The 19,573-nt window shown below is 57.2% G+C and overlaps 3 protein-coding genes across 6 annotated transcripts; 2 read left to right on the forward strand and 1 right to left on the reverse strand.

Annotated features, from left to right (window-relative positions):
- The first annotated feature begins 238 nt into the window (after window positions 1–238).
- ENKD1 (enkurin domain containing 1) lies at window positions 239–12,284 on the forward strand. 3 transcript variants are annotated; one of them, XM_064723236.1, is made up of 8 exons: window positions 239–352; window positions 4,810–4,916; window positions 5,172–5,387; window positions 6,441–6,613; window positions 8,724–8,885; window positions 9,924–10,093; window positions 10,930–11,066; window positions 11,527–12,284. In XM_064723236.1, exons 2-8 carry the CDS (start codon window positions 4,832–4,834, stop codon window positions 11,685–11,687), a joined length of 1,104 nt encoding a protein of 367 aa, XP_064579306.1. In that variant the 5' UTR covers window positions 239–352; window positions 4,810–4,831; the 3' UTR covers window positions 11,688–12,284. The 3 variants fall into 3 exon arrangements, with proteins under 3 accessions (XP_064579306.1, XP_064579304.1, XP_064579305.1); XM_064723234.1 differs by lacking the exon at window positions 239–352 and adding an exon at window positions 585–699; XM_064723235.1 differs by lacking the exon at window positions 239–352 and adding an exon at window positions 957–1,090.
- PANO1 (proapoptotic nucleolar protein 1) lies at window positions 258–1,089 on the forward strand. The gene is made up of 2 exons (XM_064723528.1): window positions 258–327; window positions 494–1,089. Exons 1-2 carry the CDS (start codon window positions 258–260, stop codon window positions 1,087–1,089), a joined length of 666 nt encoding a protein of 221 aa, XP_064579598.1.
- A 1,485-nt stretch (window positions 12,285–13,769) lies between the features above and the next one.
- On the reverse strand, window positions 13,770–19,156 carry PARD6A (par-6 family cell polarity regulator alpha). 2 transcript variants are annotated; one of them, XM_064723237.1, is made up of 3 exons: window positions 19,021–19,156; window positions 17,563–17,785; window positions 13,770–14,828 (listed from the first exon to the last, which is right to left on the reverse strand). In XM_064723237.1, exons 1-3 carry the CDS (start codon window positions 19,081–19,083, stop codon window positions 14,041–14,043), a joined length of 1,074 nt encoding a protein of 357 aa, XP_064579307.1. In that variant the 5' UTR covers window positions 19,084–19,156; the 3' UTR covers window positions 13,770–14,040. The 2 variants fall into 2 exon arrangements, with proteins under 2 accessions (XP_064579307.1, XP_064579308.1); XM_064723238.1 differs by having other exon boundaries at window positions 13,902–14,825.
- Between the last annotated feature and the right edge of the window lie 417 nt (window positions 19,157–19,573).

Genomic DNA, 19,573 nt, shown 5'->3' on the forward strand with positions numbered 1-19,573 from the left:
GCCAGGAGTTGTGCTCAATGATCCTGCCATAGGTGTGAGCATCTACTGCCTGTGGAGTGTGTGTGCTATGTAAAATGGATAACATGTCCTGAGCTCACCTGGCACTCACCACCTTCATTCAGATAAAAGAGCCCTGATTGTTTTCATGCCAGTTTGGGGTCTGTTTTGAAGCTGTCCTGGAACTGAGAACCTTCCTATGTGCCTTTGTCACTAAGTTTGTATTGGGCAGAACAAATCTAAAGCACAGCTCCTCCTCTATGAGAGGAAAGAAGCACAAAACATCTCCGGACGATCCCAGTGAAGCAAGGAGGGTGCTGAGACTGCTGGGTGAGAAAGAGAGATGAGCGGAGAGGTGAGAGGGGGCTCTGTGGGCTGGCTGCAGCCTGGGGCTGCCCTGCTCGGGCACAGCGGGACGGTGACGGCAGGCGCGCCCGTTTGGGCGGAGCGGGTTCCAGCGGGATTGCCCCGTGCAGTCCCGGTGTGTTTAATGCAGATATTGTGCATTACGGACCGGGGGCTCGGTGTCGGGCACAGCCGGCGGTGCCGAGGGAGCAGCGCCGGGGCCCTCGGGGCCGGGCCCGCCCATCCCGGCGGAAGCAGCGGTTGCCGGGGAGCGGCGGGGCCGGGCCGGGCCCTCGGCTGCCGGCGGGCCCAGCCCAGCCCGGCCTCGCGGGGAGCGCTTCTCCGCGGCCTCCCTCGGTGAGTCCTCTCGGGGCGGCCGCGCAGGGCCCTGCCCTGCCCGGGGCCGCCCGCCTGGGCTCGGGAGCGGCGCAGGCCGGGGACGGCGGGAGCCGGGCCGGGAAGCGCCGGGCCCGGGGCAGGGGGAGGCCGCGGGTCCCCAGCACCGCGGGACTGCGCTGCTGGCAGCGCCCCCGAGCCCCGGAGAAGGGAGCCAGGAGCGTTCCCCCGTGCTGTCCGGCTCCGGCGGTGCCCGCTGTCGCTCAGCGGTGCCCGCTCTCAGCACGTGTTGATCTCAGGGCTGGTGTTGCTCTCCCGTGCCAGCCCGGCCGAAGGAGCTGGGGCTGCCACACAAGCTCCGGCCTCAGCACGGGGCTCGTCCGTGCATCCCGGAGGAATCGCACGCGTTGAGGTGAGGCTCCGTGCCCTCCTCTGTGCTTGCCCTCCGGAGTGAGGACTGGGCTGCAGCTCTGTGATCCCCACAGCAATCTCTGCCCACCTTCCAGCGCCGAGCACGGCCCTCGTTCAGCTCCTGCCCCAGCAAGAAATTCCTCTGACTCCCTGGGCAGACTGTCCAAGCTGGCTTTATTCCTAAAAACCTGTTGGTAGGCACCAGCTCCCAGAAATGCAAATGCCAGTGTCACACCTGGCTGTACCTGTCCCTCTGTTTTCAGAGAGACAAAAGGAAAAATGGGTTTTGAGACTGGCAGATGAGGAAGAGCTGGTGGCACCTGGGGAAACTCACGTGGGGAATGATGTTAAAAGGAGAATATTAATCTCTCCCATAGCAGTCAGCAAGGAGAAGGCTTAGGCAGGGACAAAAACCACTGGTAGGTTCACAGCACATTGACCCCTGCTCCTGACTCTCAGTTTTTTGGGAGGAATGGTCTCAGATCCATTGGTGCTGTTTTGGTGCAGCCCTCGGGCGTGGAAGTTATCCTGATGTGACTTTCCATTTCAGCTAAAACTGTTGAGGAAGGAATCAAACATGCAGGACCAGCTGCACGGAGATTAGCCCTTTGATTTGCTGCAGATGACTTGCTCTGCTTATCACAGCTTATCACAACCGTGGGATGTTTTTTCCCATGCTTTTTGCAGAGATTGGCTCATGAAGGCAAGAAGCTGGGCTGGCATCGGCTCTGTGTGTGGTAGCAGCTTCCTGGCCAGGGACCCAGGCACAGTGAAAATGTCATCTGTGGAAAAGAGGGAATGCTTCAAAGTCAGATGCCGAGGGTTCAAGGCTGTGAATGCACCTGCCTGAGGCTTGTCTGTTCCCGTGTTTTGCAGTTACCTTAACTACTATGCTAAAAACAAGCCACAAAAGGAAGCTGTGGTTCTTACAGGCTCAGTTTACCATGGGGATAAGTAGCATTTTTACCACTTGGTCAGCTGCAGCAAAGGGTACAGAGTCGAGTTAATGGTTATTAAACCAGAGAACTGGAGCCTGCATTGCTCGGCTCCTAGGCCAGCATAAAGCCATGTTCTGGTGGAGAAGGGAGCAGCACACTGAGCAGTGTTGAAGTTATTGGGTTACTCCAGCAACTGCTCTGTGCCTCCTGGAGCTGTGCAGGGTGGCTGGGAGCTGGGACTGTTCCCTAGGGAGTCTGCAGGGACAGGAGCAGAGAGGAGTGCACACTTGCATCTGTTTGCCTGGACTTACTCAGCCTGCTTCTGCAGAGTGTGCCTGGATCTCACAGCCTGTGAGTGCATAAATGGTGTGTGTCTGGTGGCAGCAGGTTGGGTACTGCACTGCTGATGTTTAGGTTGCTGATGTGGTGGTGAAGCAGATGCTGTGCTGGGTGCAGGAAATCCCCCAAGAGGGCTGACCCTGTCCCCTCACCCCTCTCCTCTGTGTTCATAACTCCTGCTGTGTTTTCCTGGTGCTTGCTCCAGTGCTTCTCTGGATGTAAAAGTCACGTTCCTTTTGGACAAAAGCTTACATGGGCAGAAAACAAGCTCAGTGAAAGAAGTGACTTGTTTGGTGCAAGGGGAATTGGCTCAGCACAGGACTGTTGGTGCTGCAAAGCTGTCCCAAGAAACAAAGCAGGTGGGAATGGCAGCAGAGGCCATGCAGTCCCTCTTTCAGGAGTGAGCCATGAGGGTCTCCCACTCTGTCCCCTAGCTGGGCCCATGGCCAGCAGGAGCAGAGCAGCAGCTGAGGAAATGCATTCCTGGAAGTCTGGCTGGGCCACTGCTGCTGGGAGCTCGTGTCCCTGTTGTCCCTGCATGGACAAGATGCTCCCTGTTGTAATGAGGCTCTCTGATCTTGCAGGATCCCATGCCAGAGGTGATGTGACTTGCAAATCAGGGAGTGGGTGTCATTTGCAAGCTGCCTGCAGCAGGGCAGGGTGCAGTTGGGATGTGAGGTATAAAATGAGCCTTCCATCCCCCGCCTCCCCTCAGCCTGCCTTTCCTCCTCAGTCCCCCGCAATCATTGTCTGCTGGCACAGGGCTTGATTTCAGCCTGTCATTTTACGTGTAAATCACTGGGGTGGGACCTGAGTTCAGATCAAGATCAGATGTGCGTTTCAAAGCCAGTAGCTGCTCTGGAGTGATCTCATGGTGAAAGCTTTCTTTTTTTTCTTTTCCTCTAGAATAAGAGAGGCTGTTCTGGCTTAGTCGATCCATTATCGAGGAGATTAAATAATACCAAGCCAGCATCCTTTTATCTCTGGCTGAGAGTCTGTGCCTGCTTTTCAGAAACAGCTTTTCCAGAGCAGAGCAGCTGGCCAGAGGTTGCACATGCATGCTGGTGTGCAGCATCAGCACTGCTTGCATTGCCTCTGCCCTTGTGTCCAGGAGATGAATAACAGCATTTTGCTAATGGGTCTCATGTCAACAGGGGTGATTTAGCAGGGAAGACTGCAGTGCATTAGTTGCTATGAGTCAGATTCACTCAGCCTTGCACTGATCCTTTATTGGTTTATAAATTAAACTGCAGATGCTGCGTCCCGTCAGTGCTGGCATGCTGAGGATCCTGAAGGGGTTTCTTCCCGTGGACTTGTCTCAGAAATGTTTAAATGACTGCCTCAGGAGTCAGGGAGGGCAGGTTGTAGCCCCAGCTCTCACAGCAGTGACTCCAGCCAGGCTGCCCTGGCGCCTGTCACAGTTGTGGTGTGGCTGTGATGAGGCTCTTGTGGCACCTGCTGAGAGCTCATCAGCAGTGTGTGCCTGCTGGGTGGCACCTGCAGGCTCGTGCTCTGAGCTCTGCGTTTGTTGTAAGTGTAAAAATGCTGTCCAGGAGGTCTTGGTGAGCAGTGCAGGGAAATTGATGCTGGCTGCTCCTGGTGGAGGGATCTGTGCTTCTGTCATGGAGAGAAGCAACAGGGACCCTGTGGGCCAGGGCAGGGGCTTGTGGCTCTGTCTGCTTTGAAAAGTACTTCAGAAATTAAAAATGTTTTTCTCTGTTCTCTCCAAGACCTGAGAAACCATCTGGGCTCTTCCCCAGAAATCCAGTCTTTGGCCCACATGGTACTGGAGGGAAATATTTTGTCTTTTTATGAAGTGTTTGTCCTTCTGAGGGTCAGCCCCAGCCTGCTCAGGGGTGTGACAGCACAGGTGTGTTCTCAGGGAGGATATGGCCATGTGGGGCAGGAGCTCCACCTTCCTCTGGACAAATTGTGTTTGAACCACATTTCGAGGGAGCTCAGGTACAGGATAATTCAAATCTCACTCTAAAAGCTGTCAGATGATGGCCAGTTACCTCATGTTTCCTGTTCACTCCTTCTGTGTCTGTATTCAGCGTTTCCAAATGGGAGAAAAAAGCCACAAAGGATTTTTTGTACTGAAGGTACCAATATTACACCAACTGTGGGCATTTTCAGCACTGGTTAAAACACTGACCCACAGTAGGAACAGGGCTGCTGGATCCTTCACCTGCATAGAGTCCAATTTGGGGTGGTTTGTACCTGCAGGACATCTCTGGAGCTGGGGGTGAGGTGTCAAATGAAAGTTAGAAATTCCCCTATACATACATACATACATATATATATATAAAATCAAATATACATATTATAAATTTATATATATTTATGTTTATATATATATATTTATGTGTATATATATATTAAATGTAGCTTTCCAGTGGCTCAGTGAGCCCTGCTCATTTCTGGTGGTTGTTTTCTGTGGCAGAGGCAGAGCACTGTGTGGCAGGATGTGTGAAGGGCCATCCAGGATTTCTGGACCCATTCCTCCAGACCCAGGGCTCTTCCCAGAGTATTACAAACGGCCCCTCTCAGGTGAGTCCTTGGTGCTTGGTACAGGTTTGGGGCTTTGTGCTTTGGTGTGACACAGCATGGTGTCCTCAACAGTCTCTATTCACTCTGGTGAAGGTGCTTCTGGTGGTGATCCTAAAGTATTTTGTACAGCTGGTTGAAAGATGGGAAGGCATAAGGCAGAGGTGAAGAGGGGGTCATCACGTTGTTGGTGGGCTGTGGGTGCAGAAAACTGAGGTAAGCTCATTTCCTGACAAGGTTCTCTTTCTTTCCCTGCAGCTCGAGGGAGGCTGGAGGGGAATGCTCAGAGGCTGGTTTTGACCTCCAGCCCCCTGGACCCCGTCCCCAGCCCCTGCCTGGCTCTGGGCAGTGCCCAGCCAGCCCCTCGTGTCCGCCCCAGCGGGAAGGAGTTCCTGGAGAGGGGACAGAAGGGGACCCTCAGCCTCCTGCTGCAGCTCCAGGGCATCTCCCTTGATGGGGCAGTGCCAGCCAAGAGTAAGTACAGCCAAACCACTGCTGCCTTCAGTTGCCTTTGGGGCCAGGCATGAAGCATTTGGGGTGGGTTCCCAGGATCTGTGCCTGAGGAGAGCCTGAGCTCCACAGGGCTGGTCACTCCATCTGCAGCTTTGGGCCTGGCTGTGGAGTCACCTCTGCTGGAGCCAGTGATGTTTTGGCTCCAGTTTCAGTTTTAGAATGGGAAGAGGGACTTGAAAAAAGGTGCAAAAATTAGGACTTCTTTACAGTCAAGTTTCTATATGGATCAAACAAAACCTTGATGTATTGAGGATGTTTAACATGGTGAGTTCCTAGTTGGAGAAGCCAGGAAGGATTTGGGAAGGGTGTCTGTATGTGGATGTGAGAACAGCTTTGCAGAAGATGTCCCCTTCTCCAGGGCAGGGATGTCACCCAGAATACATTCAGAGGTCCAGGAAGGAGATAAGGTTGAGCCCTGTGTGTCATTTTAATTTATTTCATGTGCTGGCATTGCCCTGAGCTGGTGCCAGTGTGGTAGATGCCACAACTGCTGTGCCCAAGCACAGATGAGCATCTGGCTATGTCAGCTGAGCTGTTCCCTGCCTTGGAGAGCCCAAGGAAGGATAATTTTTGATTCAAAACCAAAACAAAACACAGTCCTAATCCATAATCTTGGTTGTGTCAATGTGGGACAATGTCTTGAAACCAGGCACAGGGCAAGCTCAAGGCTGTGCAGCCCTGTCTACTTCAGAAACACCTTGTGAGCTGAGTTGGGAATGGGCCTTGCTCTTGAGAGGGACTGGAATGGTCCATACTGGGACAAGAGGAGAACAGGGGAGTCTGTGGACACCAGCAGTGAGCACAGACCTGTTCTGTGCTCACCTGGGCAGGGTGGGATCCCCTGGCAAAGGAATCAATCTGAGAGTGGAGTGTGCATCTCAGGGGCAGGAGCAGACATGGTCTGGTCTGCAGGAGAGGGAAGGGCTTGCTGGGTCTCTTGGCTCTTGGAGCAGTTTTGGGAGGGATCTGTGGCAGTGTCTGGGAGGTGAAGGTGTGTCTCCCCTTGCTGAGCAGGGAAAGAGGCCAAGGACTACGAGAAGGAAAATGTGAGGAGGATAAAGGAGATTCAGAGGAAGTGCAAGGAGAAGGAGAGAGCCCAGGAGCACAGCCAGCCCAAGCCTGTGAAAGCTCTCTGGAAATCCCAGAAATATGAAAATGTGGAGTCAAAGGTGAAGGCCAAACTGCAGGTTGGTATCTGTAGAGGAGCTCTCAAACTCTCCAGACTTGGGGAACAGTGGGATGATGGAGACAGGGGGGTCCTGGAGCCTGCAGGGTCTGGGGGCATCTCAGTGCTGAGGCACAGTGGGCAGGTGTGGCAGTGGGGCAGTGAGTGAGAGTGTGTGGTTTGGGTCCAGGCAGTGATTGCTGCCATAATCCCTGTCCTGCTTCCCCCTCATAGCTGAATTTCCTGCCAGGGGATGCTCCCATCTGGCTTTTCAGCTTCCCCATGTTTGGGGCAGCACTTTTTTGGGGTTTGTGCCAACAGGCTGTGGTGTTTTACCCAGAGGTAAGGTCAGCAGGCTGCACTGAGCCTCTGTCCAACTATTCCCACCCTGTGGATACACAGTGGGCAGTGTGTTCCATGTGTGAGCATCTTCCCCAAATGATTGTCCTGGTGAATAACTGTGAGATTCACATTCTCTGAACAGAGAGAGATAATTTTCTCTCTCAGGTTCAGAGAAAGTGAATCCCACAAATGACCACTGCTCTGAGGGGCACACAGAAATCTCCAGGCAGTCAGGGTTGAGGCCTCAGAGATCAGCACAGCCTCTGAGGGTGCTGAGTTGGAGCCTTTAAGTTCCTCCTTATCTCTGCATTGCTTTCTTTTCATCTGTAGCCAGCTTTCAATGCTGAAATGATATGTATTGATAACAACTATCAAAATTGACAGGATGATTCCCAAGTCAGTGGTTCCAAGTGCTGTGTCCCTTTTCCAGATGTGTCACCAACCTGTTTGGTATCTGTGACCCTTCCACACATGGGAGCAAACCCACGAGTGCTTCAAGAACACAAGCCCACGCTCCTGTTTGACAAATCCTCTGGGTTAGAGGCAGATTGAGCTCATTTCTGCCTTTGTTGTGGGGAAGGGGGGTGGTCTCTGCGCAGGCAGTTCTGCGTGGTGCGTTCCCTGTGCTCTGTGTGCTCCTCCAGAGGCCCTGGCACTGACTCATGATGCTTTAACTGTTGCTGGGGCTCTCCTGGAGCTGAGGTGTTCCCTGTGAAGGATCTCCATCTTCTGTGGAGCTGCTGCTGCTGCTCAGAGTTTCAGTTGATTCTGCTGGGTCTGGATGACTCATGCAGAGTTTTTTCTCTCTCTCCTGCCCCTGAGGCTGTTAGCTGTAGCAGTTGTCTTGGGAAGGGTTCTGGCAGTCCCAGTGCCCTGTGGAGGGAGATGGGGCAAGCTGTGCTCTGTGCTCCTGAGGTCACAGACTCAACTTTGAGCCAGCTGTGCCAGGTGAAGGTAATTCTCATTAACTTATCAGAGAGATCCAGATTTGTTGAAACAAGACTGATCATTTTTGGAGCATGAGCAGTCTGTGCAGTGCTGAGGGCAATCCCATACCCTGCTCCTCACACCAATCCCACCAGTGTGGCTGCCCAGTCCCACCCTGTCTGCAGCTCTGCCCAGCTGAATGGGCCAAGCAAGAGGAAATCTTGCCCAGGGAGCTGCAGTTCAGACCTTGGGTATTTGTGAGGATCTGGGGTGGCCCTGTGCAGTTCCCATCACTCCAAGGGCAGAGCAGAGCCCCAGCTGCATTTTTCATAGGGTCACCCACTTGCCACAGTGTCAACTTTCAGTTCTCAGGGTTTGTTTGCAAACAAGGCTGTCTGGGATAGTCCCAGACCACCTGCTAGACATCAAGTACTGTCACCCTGTGCCACAGCCTTTGAAGATGCCCCTCAGATGCAATTCCACCAGACTCCTTCACTCTCTGCTCCTTTTTCTTTCTGGAGTGATACAAGCACAGATTTGAGGTGCTGAGCAGAGCAGCATTTGAGAACAGCACCTCAGCAGGCAGCCTGCTTGATCCAAATTTGCTTCTGCAGAGTTCCCCCCATTTCTTAGCCATTCATTCTGTGGCCAGGTCTGACCTGTTGCTGTTTGTTGGCCTTTGCTGGCTGATCACAGATTCTCTTCCCCCAAGAATTTCTGCAGGCCGTGGCAGAAGGTGTGTGCTGTCGTGTCCCTGCTGCAAACCTGTGCTGAGCTCCTGCTTCACCACCCAAACGGGGCTGAGAGGGTTTTTCTTTGCCCCAGCCTCCCTCCACTGGTGGATCTTTCCTTGCCTTTCCCAGGAGACCTCTCCACCTGCCAATCCCGAGGCTGTGAATTTCCTGAGGGCGTATTCCCGCTGTGGCTCTGGGATCAAGCCATGCAGACCCCTGTCCCCAAGGCCTGCCAGGGCAAAAGCAGGAGCAGACACAGAGGCTCCAGAGGCACAGGGTGCTGAAACCAAGGTGAGTTACACACTGACTGCATCCATCCATCCCAGGCATTTCTGGCATGGAAAATCCATTCTTCTAGAGTGTTGGGGCAGATGTGCTGCATGAGTTGGGAGATGTGTAAATGCTGTTCCTGGCTGAAGGGAAGGAGCAGGGTCCTGGTCACTGGGGTGGTGAGATGGATATTCAGGGACTCAATTCTAGCTTCATCCTCACTCATAGTTCGGGAGCTCATGAAGTTCCCTGTGAAAATTCCACCTCCTCATGCCAGCAATCTCAAATCTGCCCTTCCAAGGGCTTTGCAGGAGGTCTTGGGGTTTTGAAGGCTGTTCCCATTGTAATCAAAGGAACTGTGGCTTCTGGATGTTAGATAAAAATTTGGGAAATGAGTGTGTGTTTTAGTAAGGAGAGTTAAATCAGCATTAGTAGTTAAACCTTTCAAGTAGTCTGTTTGGGAGGTCCTAAACAGCTCCATGACTCATGTCCTTTTCCCTTGGCAATTGTGAGATTGTCAGTTTGTTGGTTCCTAAATGCCATGAACGACTTAATTAAACAGGACATGATTTACAAAGGAGGAGACCAGGGAAATCTTAAATGCAAACACAGCCACCTTCTCCACTGTTTTGTCCAGCAGAGGAGCTGTGGTGGAGTTGCTGTTTCTGGGGAAGTGCCCAAGCAGCAAAGTTCCTGCTCTGCCAGGGGTTCTGTTGCATTTCTTGGTGAGCTCCCAACCTGTTTTTCCTCTGCCCTCAAAATGCTTCATGGGGACTACATCAAGCCTGAGGTTTTTTTGTCTTTCTGGCTTTTAAGGCATGTGGTCATCTTGGGGACCTTATAGAGGTCAGGATTAGGCTTGGCTTTAGGTGCCTGCCTTCCCAACCATGGCCACAGCTCCTGCCTGAGACAGGCTGTGCCGAGGGTCCGCCTGTCCTGCCGTCACACAATCCATGACCTTGTGTGCTGCATTTCTGCTTTCCCCTTGCATGGCCAGTGTCAGCTGGCTGTGTGCCTGTGCCCAACCTGCCCCTGATGCCTGGCTCTCTGTTTTTGCAGCTGCAGGTGGAGGGCAGGAGCGTTGACTTCATCAGGCACAACGCGTGCAGCGCCAAGCGGGCGCCGCTGCGCCGCTCGCAGTCCCTGCAGGCGCTGGCGCAGCTGCTGCAGCACCGGCAGCAGGAGCAGGAGCAGTACAACGCCACGCAAAAGGGACACGTCCCCCAGTAGTAAGTGTGCCCCTCTCTGCTCCACGGGACTGGGACAGGCTTAATGCATCCCCTGGGTGTGCCTGGAGAGATGGGCTGGGCATAGAGGTGCTCTTGCAATGTGCAGCAGTGCCTTTTTCTGGGACTGGGAAGTAAACGCTGTCCCTGCTGCTTTCTTGGCTTAACCAGCATCCCAGTGTGACAGGGCTCAGAGGGAGTTTTGTCTCCTCCTCCCTTGCTTGCTGTTGTACAATGATGCTGATATGGGGAAGCTCTGTGTGCCTTGAGAAATGTGCTCCTGCCCCTTTGTAGGCTTTGTTCCATGTAATGTAGCTTTGGCATGGAGAGGTCTGGGTTTAGAGAGGCAGAGAGCTCACTCTGCCTCACAGGTGTTCATCCTTGGGCCTGGCTTCTGAGGAACATCCAGCTAGTGCTGTGCATTTTGGGGCTCTGCATGAAAAACAGACCCTGTCCTAGGTCGACTGTGGTGCCAGTCCTTTGGCTGTGCTGTCCTCTGCCAGCATCCCTGGCTGTGAGCTGCTGTCTGACTTCATTCTGCCATTGACCCACAGATGGTTTGGCGAGGACTCAGTGAGCCAGAAAGGAGGAGCAGCAGCCCTTGTCTCCAAGGAGCACTGTTGGCCTGAGTGCATCTCTGCCCACAGCCCTTTGTGCCTGTGGAGCACATTTGCTGTTCCACACATGTGCTTTATACACAGTGTATCCCCCACCATGGGGGTGTGTGGCTCCCTGGGCTCCTCAGCCAGTGACACGGAACCTGGTGGGGTTTGAAGGGCACATTCCTGGCCACATCTGCCTGTGCCAGATGTGCTGACACCTCTCTCCTTTGCCCCCAGCCTGCTGGAGAGGAAGGAGCTGTGGCGCAGGCAGGCGGAGGAGCGGCTGCGGAACCTGCCCGACCCCGACACCCCCCCTGGGCACACCCTGATGCCTGAGGGACAGCGCCTCGAGACCCTCAGCAACCTCAAACAGAGTAAGAGGGAAAAGACAGTGAGTCCAGCTCAGAAAAACAAACAGTCCCAGGCAGGATAATGGAGAAGAGACACAGGGACACATTCCTGCCACTTGGAGAGGTGCCTGGATTAGGGCATATATAGGCAGAGTGTGAGCTGGATGCATGGAAAGAGGAATCAGTGTCCTGCAGGTTACAGGACTGGCTCTGGAGCACACTTGTCCACTGGACTTGATGTCAGGGTTGCTATTGCTCCTAAAATCTTAGAAAAATTTTGGCTGGAAGGGACCTTCAGAGGTGTCTCATCCAATCCTTGGTTCTCAAAGCTGGAGCAGGTGCCTCAGGTCTTCATCTAGCTGAGGTTTAAATAGAAGGATTCTAGGTCCTTGTTCCAGTGCTGCCATTGTGTTCATAGCTCTAGGAAAAGGATGGATTTCTTTGCTTTTCAACTTACACAACCTTTTTTCCCCTCTTTTTACAGGCCAGGAGCAGCTGGTGAAGGACCTGGTTCTGCTGCCCATGCGTGGGGACAGCCTCCGGATGCAGAAGAGGCGGGTGGAGCTCGAGAGGAAGCTCTCCCAGATAGACGAGGCAATCAAAATTTTCTCAAGGCCAAAAGTCTTCATCAAGTTGGACTCCTGAGCTGGTGGGGCCAGGTGTGCTGTGCTGCTCTGCCTGAACATCCTTTGTTACTGGGCAGGAATGGACATCATGTTTTGGGAGGGAAGGAGAGGAAGCCAAGTTCCAGACCCTGGGCCCATGCAGGTGCCCATAACAGTGTCCAGTGCACAGCTGGCATCTCCTGCTCACCTTTCAGTGCTGTGTCTTGTCCACAGAAAAGGGAGGAAGATGCCCTAATAAAGGCCCTGCTCAGTGGTCTGGGGAGCAGTTGTCTCTGCTGCTTGGCTTCTCACAGATCAGCTCTCTGCTCTGGGTCTGTGGCATCACTTCTACTTTCCCTTTTTTTCCTACTTCTAGAAACTGGTAGGAGGTCTCTTGTGCTGCTGCCTGTGGTATTCCTAGTCATTCTCTTTCTCCTGAGCTGGACCATGGTCATGGCTCATCCTGAGCACCTGAGAGCTCAGGGGAACAGCTTGGGGACAAGAAGGAGGCACAGAGCTTCAGTGTTCTCTGCCCAGGGAAGGGCTGAGCTGTCAGGAGGGTCTGGTCGGATGTCTGGAGAAGTCTTTGTTGTCTGTGGAGCTGGAGATACTCCAATAAACCATCATTTCCATCTTGCAGTGTGTGTGCAGCTCCCAGTGGGCCCAGCAGGGCCTGGGAGTGGTGTGGGCAGCAAAACCATCAGTGCAGGCAGGGGATCATGGACTGGAGAATGTGCAAAATCCTGCTGGATCTCCATCCAGGCTGGCAGGACAGGGCTGGAAGGTGCCATCACGTAGGTGAGCTCTCTGCTGCCTTACCTTCAGATGCCATGCAGGAACCTTGCAGACCTTTTCAGGGATTTGCTGCATGAAGCAAAGAAGCTGTGAGGGATGGCTGGAGGGCTTGGTGCATCTCCTGCTCAGCAGAGGCACAGTGCCACAGCTTGGAGCCACATCCAGCTGAATTAGCAGAATCTCCAAGGGGGGCTTGCCCTGATCACCTTGCTGGGGCTCTGTCTGCAGACAGTGCTGCCCTCAGGGGGGGAGCACTTTTACCCCTGAAATCCCATCAGGTTTTCCCTTCTTGCAGCTTGTGCTGTTGCTCCATCTCCATTTGCTACACAGGGTGGATTTGCTACTGTGTGTGGATTTTCCAAGCAGCTGCCTTTTTGCAGGGGCTGCTCCATCCTGGCCAGGATTTTGTGGGGTGGGGATATTGTGGAGTATCCTATGCCTGTGCCACCTGGCACACTGCAGTGCCCTGGGATGTCAGGGCTGAGGCTGCTGCCAAGGGGTGGGGAATATTTTGGCACTCGAGGGCTGGAGGAGGTGAGATGCCAACTGGAAAATCACCTCATGTGCCCCTGGGGCCACCTCAGGGCAAACCCCAGGCAGGCTGAGCCGGCTGGGTGAGAGTGGCTGGGGGCCATAGGCACAGCCCCTGGGCACCTCCCTGCCCCAAACCAGCCTGGGCTAACCAGCCCTGCTGCCAGATCTGCCTCTGCTCTGTCTGGGCCCTGGCTGTGTGCCATGAGTGTCCTCAGCCCTTGGTGCACTCCCAGCCTGCCCTGGCCTCAGGCTCTGAACAGAGAGTGGTGCTGGCTTTTCAGACCCTGAGAGCTGCAGGGTTTCCTCCTTGCCAGTCCCACCACAAGCCCTTGGCAGCAGTGAGTGCCACCATCAGCTTGGCACTTTTGGGAGAGGGACTGAGGGTGCTGGGAGCTCCAGCAGAGCAGGGGCAGGTGTGGACCCCCCTTGCCCTGAGCTTGGGGCTGAAGGAGGAGGATGGGGCTGCACTGTCCCCAGCAGCCTTAGCAGGGCTGAGTGACAGCCAAGGTGCTGCTGCCAGGCCAGGTGTCCCCTGCATTAGTGAGAGCCCTGCAGCAGGGACAAGGTGGGAATGGGGGGACCAAGCAAGGCTGACTGCATCAGGCCATCAGCTGCCCAAAACAGCCTGGACATGTGTCCTGGGGCAGGCACAATGAGTCTCAGTGGGGTCACCCAGCACAGCAGCAAAGGTCGAGGCCACAGCCCCCAGGCACTGCCTTCTGTGCACAGGGCTGGGGAACCCACCCACTGTCCCCCTCCTCCCTGCAGTGACATCAACCAGGGACAAGCATGGTGCTTTCTAGAAAAAGTTTTACTGTCCATTGCAATATATTAATGATGCATATTTCAATAAAACAATTAAAAACCCCTGCTTGCTTGGAAGAGGAGGCAAGGGCGCTCAGAGGGGCAGTGCCCAGCTCGAGTGGGTCCCACAGTGGGGCTCCTGGGGTCACAGGGGGTGGGAGAAGGCAGAGGGCAGCCCCTCTCCACCCCTGCCCGCTGGCCACATCATCACCCTGGTGTCCACATCCAGATCAGCAGAACCCCATCACGGGCCCCTGTGGCTATAGGGTGAGGAGGGTGCCATCCTCCCGTGCGCTGCCCCTGCCAGGGCTGCCGTCGTGGCTGCCCAGGGACTGCAGGGAGCCCCGTGAGCTGTGTGGGGACAGGCTCCTCCGCAGGGCTCCGTCAGCGGGGCCCCCGTTGGGGCAGCCCCCGGGGATGTAGTGCGAGGCGCTGTCGCTCTCGATGACCAGGTCTCCCTCCTCGTCGCTCTCGGCCGTGCTGTAGTTGCTCAGGTACTGCGAGGCCGGGCTGGGGGTCTGCTGGCTGGGGGTGCTGTCCGTGGACACGCCGGAGCTGCCCGAGGCCTTGCTGCTGCGGATGACGTTGTTGCGCTGGTTGGCCGGCTTGACGGTGATGATCAGGTTGTGGCTGTTGGCCACCATCATGTCCGTCACCTGGTCCAGCGACTTGCCGGCCACGTCGATGCCGTTCACCTCGAGGATCTCGTCGCTGACCGCCAGCAGCCCCGTGCTCTCGGCCAGGCCGCCCTTCACCAGGCGGGAGATGAAGATGCCGGGCACCTTCTCGACGCCCTGCGGGGCCACGCGCACGCTGACGCCGTCGCGGATGTAGAAGCCCAGCGGTTTGTCGGAGCCGTGCTTGTGCAGCCGCACGCGCCGGTGCGTCTCGGGCAGGATGTCCACGTCGATGATGGAGGAGATCTGGCGGAAGTCCTGGGGCATCCCGATCAGCAGGTGAGGCTTGGCCCGGTAGTGCGCTGGCCGCAGCAGCCCCTTCTTCTTCCGCTGCAGGGAGTTGGAGGCGAAGACGCTGGCGTCAGACTCTGCTGTAGGGAGCCAGGGAGGGAGGACACGGGTCAGGCGCTGCTGTGGCTGCTGGGGATGTGAGCACCCGCCCTTGGCTCCAGGTGCTGGGGCAGTGCTCAGCACAAGGGCCCTGCTCACAGCTCTCACTGCCTTTTTCTACCCGCATCATCAGCCTGGCTCTCCCTGCAGCCTGTCTCCGCTGGGGCCCATCTCCTGGGATTACCCAGCATACACAGGCACACAGGCCAGGATTAGTGGGATCGAGGCAGTGATTCAGCCTTAATCACACTTTAAGCCAAACTCTGCAGTTTAACACTAGAGCTGCCAGCTCTGATGGCCTGGGAGCTGCAGCCATGCCCCAGTTTGGGTTTGGGGAGAGAGGATTCCCCCACATAAGTGTGCTGTGGTGGCAACCAACTCCCTTAGGGAGAGTCCAAGCCCAGGAGACAGCACCAGAGTCCTCAGCCCCACCAGGGCAGGGCTATTGCTGGTGTGGGTTGGTGATAGCCACCACTGTGTCCTGCAGAACTCTGCCATTCCCAAGGACAGAGACTCCCCACCTCCTGGAAATTCATCCCAGGGCTGCAGCATCCTGAGAGCCCCTGAATATCCCAGACTGTGATTTGTGCCCATGTCCCTTACTCCACCATCAGGCACCTTCATACAGGGTTTGACTCCCTCCTTCTGGACCATGGCCTGGAGCTGCTCTGTGGGACCCAGCTCCAACCCATCCCTCTTGGCCTCATCCACCAGGCGCTGGGGAGTAGCCCCTGGTTCCTCTCTGGTTTCTCCCCATCTCTTTCCATGGGGGAGCCCAGATCTGGATGCTCCATGGTCAGCACATTCCACACAGTGTCCCCCACCAGCACCTGGACACTGCTGCAGCTGCAGGGCTGCCAGGGATGTCCCCAAGCCCAGGGGACATGGGATTTCTCCCTAGCCAAGCCAGCCTGCCAGGGCTCCTGGTTTATAAATATCTCCCTGCACACACAGCCTTGGCATATTTTTAGCTCGGGGAAGGGTGGCGGAGGCTTTCCCACAGCTATTTCAGCACTCAGCTCCTCTCCAAGGGGCGCAGAGTGGCGGGGCCAGGCAGGTCCAGCAGCCAAGGATGGGCCCCATGGTGGCCCTGGCAATGTCCCACACTTTCCCCTGCCCTTCCAGTGAGCCTTGGCCCAGGTAAGGAGGGGCAGCACCATTGTCCCAGCCAGGCTGCCCTGCAGGGATGCCCTCACCCAACGGGGTGATGGCACTGAGGGGAGCCCAGGTGCAGCCTTTGCTTTTTGCCCTGCTGTGGCAGGACTGGCTGCTGCAGAGCCCACTGCCAGGAGCACACCTGTGTGTGTGCACAGCTCCCTGCACCCGGCGGGGTGAGAGGCTCTGCAGCCACATTCCTCAGCGACCCAGACCGGTTCAACGACAGCCCAGCCTCGGGATGACCTGGATCCATTTTAAATTAGCTATGATTCACCCAGGACTTGCTCCTGGCCTCTCTGCTCACCTCCCTGTGGTGCTGGCAGCCCCAAGGCCCCTTTCCTGCGGGCACAGCTGGGTGCTGGGGCTCCCTGGTGCTGCCTGCCCGCCTTCCTTATCATGCTGCCCATGGAGCCAGGCTCTGCCTGCTCCCTCTGCACACTGTGTGTCTTGGCACAGTCAGCTGGGTCCTCACAGGCTTCTCCAGCAGCTCCTTGGATGGCTCTTGGGAGCAGGAGTGATGGTCCCACTGCAGCCTTGCACCCCCTGCACTGGCTCTCCATGTCACAGCCTGGGTCCCAGCATTGGGCCAGGAGCAGGGGATGGTTCAGTGCTGGCAGTGACAGCCCCTGAGTGCACCATGAGCTCCAGCAGCCTGGATCACTGCTCTGCCAGCCCCCACACCATCAGCCACAGGGGAAACACATGTCCAGGGCATCCCACAGCACCCTGATGCAAAAGCCCAGGAAAACTGACAGAGCAGCCAGGGCTGGCCACCAGCATCACCTCTCACTCAGAGACTTCATACCGCTAACCTGAGCTGGAAACACAGACTCACTCTGGATGCCGTGCTGACCCTGTGGCTCTGGGTCAGGCTCTGGCTCTGTGAACTGCTGACTGATGGTGCTGTGAAAGAGAAAACCTTGGTGCTGCTAAACTGAGTGGAAGGGGACGGGCTTGTTTTCCCTGAAAACAGCAGAAATACTCAGAGTGTTTGTCCCTTGGAGGCTTTTATCCTCACCAGGACACTGCTATCAGGATGCTATCAGGTGTACCTGTGCAAGGAAGTGGTTCCCTGGGAATATGCCACTAAGGTAAGGGCAGGGAGGCACCAAGCCTCTTCCCAACACCACCAGAAATCCAGCAGCACCTGGCACCCTGAGAGCTCTGCCAAAATGATGGCTGCTGCCTCCTCAGGGCGGGAAGCTGGATGGGGCTGCTGGTACAGCACTCACAGGAGCTATACAGGTGTTATCTGGGAGCCCACGCTGGCTTGGCTGGAAAACACAACTTCAAAGGGGTGAATTGCAAGGATCTGCCTTTGCTCACCAGGTCGCACGGGGCTGGGCTGAGGCAGGTGCCCTGGGCTGCCAGGGAGAGCCCTGGCAGGGTTCTGGCAGCCTCCCAGTGCCACCATCACCACATCCATCCACCAAAGCAGTGGCTGGAGGGAGTGTGACCAGCCAGGCCCTGCTGGCACAGCCCAAAGGTGGAACCAGCAGTACTGCAGGTTGTGGCTCATCTCTCTTGGTAGGAGGACACATCCAGTGCCCCGCTTACCCTTCTTCTGGATGATGACCCTGAGGAGGGGGTTGGCAGAGGACAGGGCTTTGTGGTAGTTGTCGTCGTTGTTGATGGGCAGGAGGTCCCCGTGGATGTCTGTGTAGCCCAGGAGCACATCCACCCGCGGGATCTGGTGCACTGTCTGCAGCAGCTGGTAGAAGTCCTGGAAGCTGCCGGCGCTGGAGCGCTTCATGGCAAAGCGGCGAAATTCAGCGTCAAACTGCAGGGGAGGATGAGGAAGAGGAGGAAGAGGGTGACCCTGGGCAGGGCTGGCCCTGATGCAGGCAGGGCATCACACAGAGCTGCCCCGGGGCAGGCAGAGCCGGTCAGGAGGAGCCCGTCCCAAGAACAAAGTAAGAGGAGGGAAGCCGTTTTTGTGCCCAAACGCTGAAGCGATGGGGCAGAGATGGCCCCGCGGTGGAGGAAGGACCCTCTGGCCGTACCACCAACCGTGGCAGACCCCGCGCTGCCGGGAGCCCTTCCCTGCGACACGGGCGCTGCCGTAGCACCTGGTGAGCAACAGCGCTAATTAATGCCTCCTTCCGTCACGACGAACGGGAAGCCAATTAAGAACAGGCTGAGGAGCGCTGCGAGGATCGCGCTGCCCGGGGGGGGTCACACCCCAGCTGCCGGGGCAGGCGGTGCCACCACGTCCTGGGAGGGAGGGCACCCTGCACCCTGCCGGGGGTCCTGAGCAGGCAGTGCACAGCTGGATAAGGGTGCACAGCTGGATAAGGGTGCAGAAAGGGAGTGCACGCAGCTGGGTGAGCACTCCAGGGATGGGTGGATGGGCACAGGTGGACGAAGGTGCATGTCTGAGTGACCGCACACATCTGGGCAAGGGTGTGCCAGGTGAGCGCATATCTGGGTGAGCAGACACGTCTGCGGGAGACCACAGCCGGGCGAGCGCACAGTCATGCAGGTGTGCACATCTGGATGCGCGACAGGGGCTCGTCCCTTGCTGGGGGCGCACATCTGGGTGATGGCACAGCCGGGGATGAGCCTGCCTTGGCGAGCACGCACATCTGGGGGAGTGCACATCTGGGCGAGGTGTGTGTCGCCGGGGTGACCGCGCACCCCGCACCGCCGCACCGCCGGGGCCGCCTCGCACACCGGGACTGCCGGAACGGCGCACCGGCGCCCTGCGCATCTGGCGAACGCTCCGCCGCGGCGTTCCCACGGCCGCACCGAGCGAGCCCGCGGCCCGGCAGAGCCCACGGTGGCGGGACGCCGCGGCCGCCGGGCCGGGCTGCGCTCGAGGAGGCTCCGGGCAGCGCCGCCGCAGCGCGGGGAGCGGAGAGCCCGCCCGGCCTGGCTCCAGCGCCGCTCCCCGGTGCGCGGTGCCACCCCACGTGTGCCGCCCGACGCGGGGGCGACGCGCTCGGTCGTGACCCGGCGGAACCGGCGCGGGCATCAGCATCGGCATCCCCGGCGCCGTCCCCGGCGGGCGCTTACCTTGCTCTTGACCTCTATGACGGGCTCGGCGGAGCGCGCCGGCGTGCGGTGGTGCTTGGCCATGGTGCGGGCCGGGCCGGGCCGCGGGGCCGCGCCGCCACCGCCGCTCCCGCGGCCACGGGGGATTTTCACCGGCCATGACGTCACCGGCGGGCAGGCCCGGCGCCGCCGCGCCATTGGCCCAGGCGGGGCGGGGGGCGGGGCCGGACGGCTGCTGACAACGTCGCCGTGGAAACGGGGGTGGGGACGGGACCGGCAGGACCCCCATCCTCATCCCGGTTCCCAAGCCCGGCTCCATCCCCATCCCCTCCGTGTCCGTCTACCCGAGCACGGCTCCGCTCCCCCTCCGGCCGCCGCCTCGCCGGGACGGCACCGGCACCGCGCCGCTAACCTCGGGCTGTCAGGAACATCATTAGCGACACATTAAACACAACAGCGGCCCCTCTCTAGGGACGCCGAGCTCGGGCAGGCGGCCAGCATCCTCACGGAATCCCCGCGAGTGTCACCGGTGGAAGCCTCGGCCCCGCCCGGGAATATCCCTGCATTCCTCCAG

This window comes from Zonotrichia leucophrys, chromosome 11 (genome assembly GCF_028769735.1).
Source record: "Zonotrichia leucophrys gambelii isolate GWCS_2022_RI chromosome 11, RI_Zleu_2.0, whole genome shotgun sequence".
In the NCBI taxonomy this organism is placed as follows: domain Eukaryota; kingdom Metazoa; phylum Chordata; class Aves; order Passeriformes; family Passerellidae; genus Zonotrichia; species Zonotrichia leucophrys.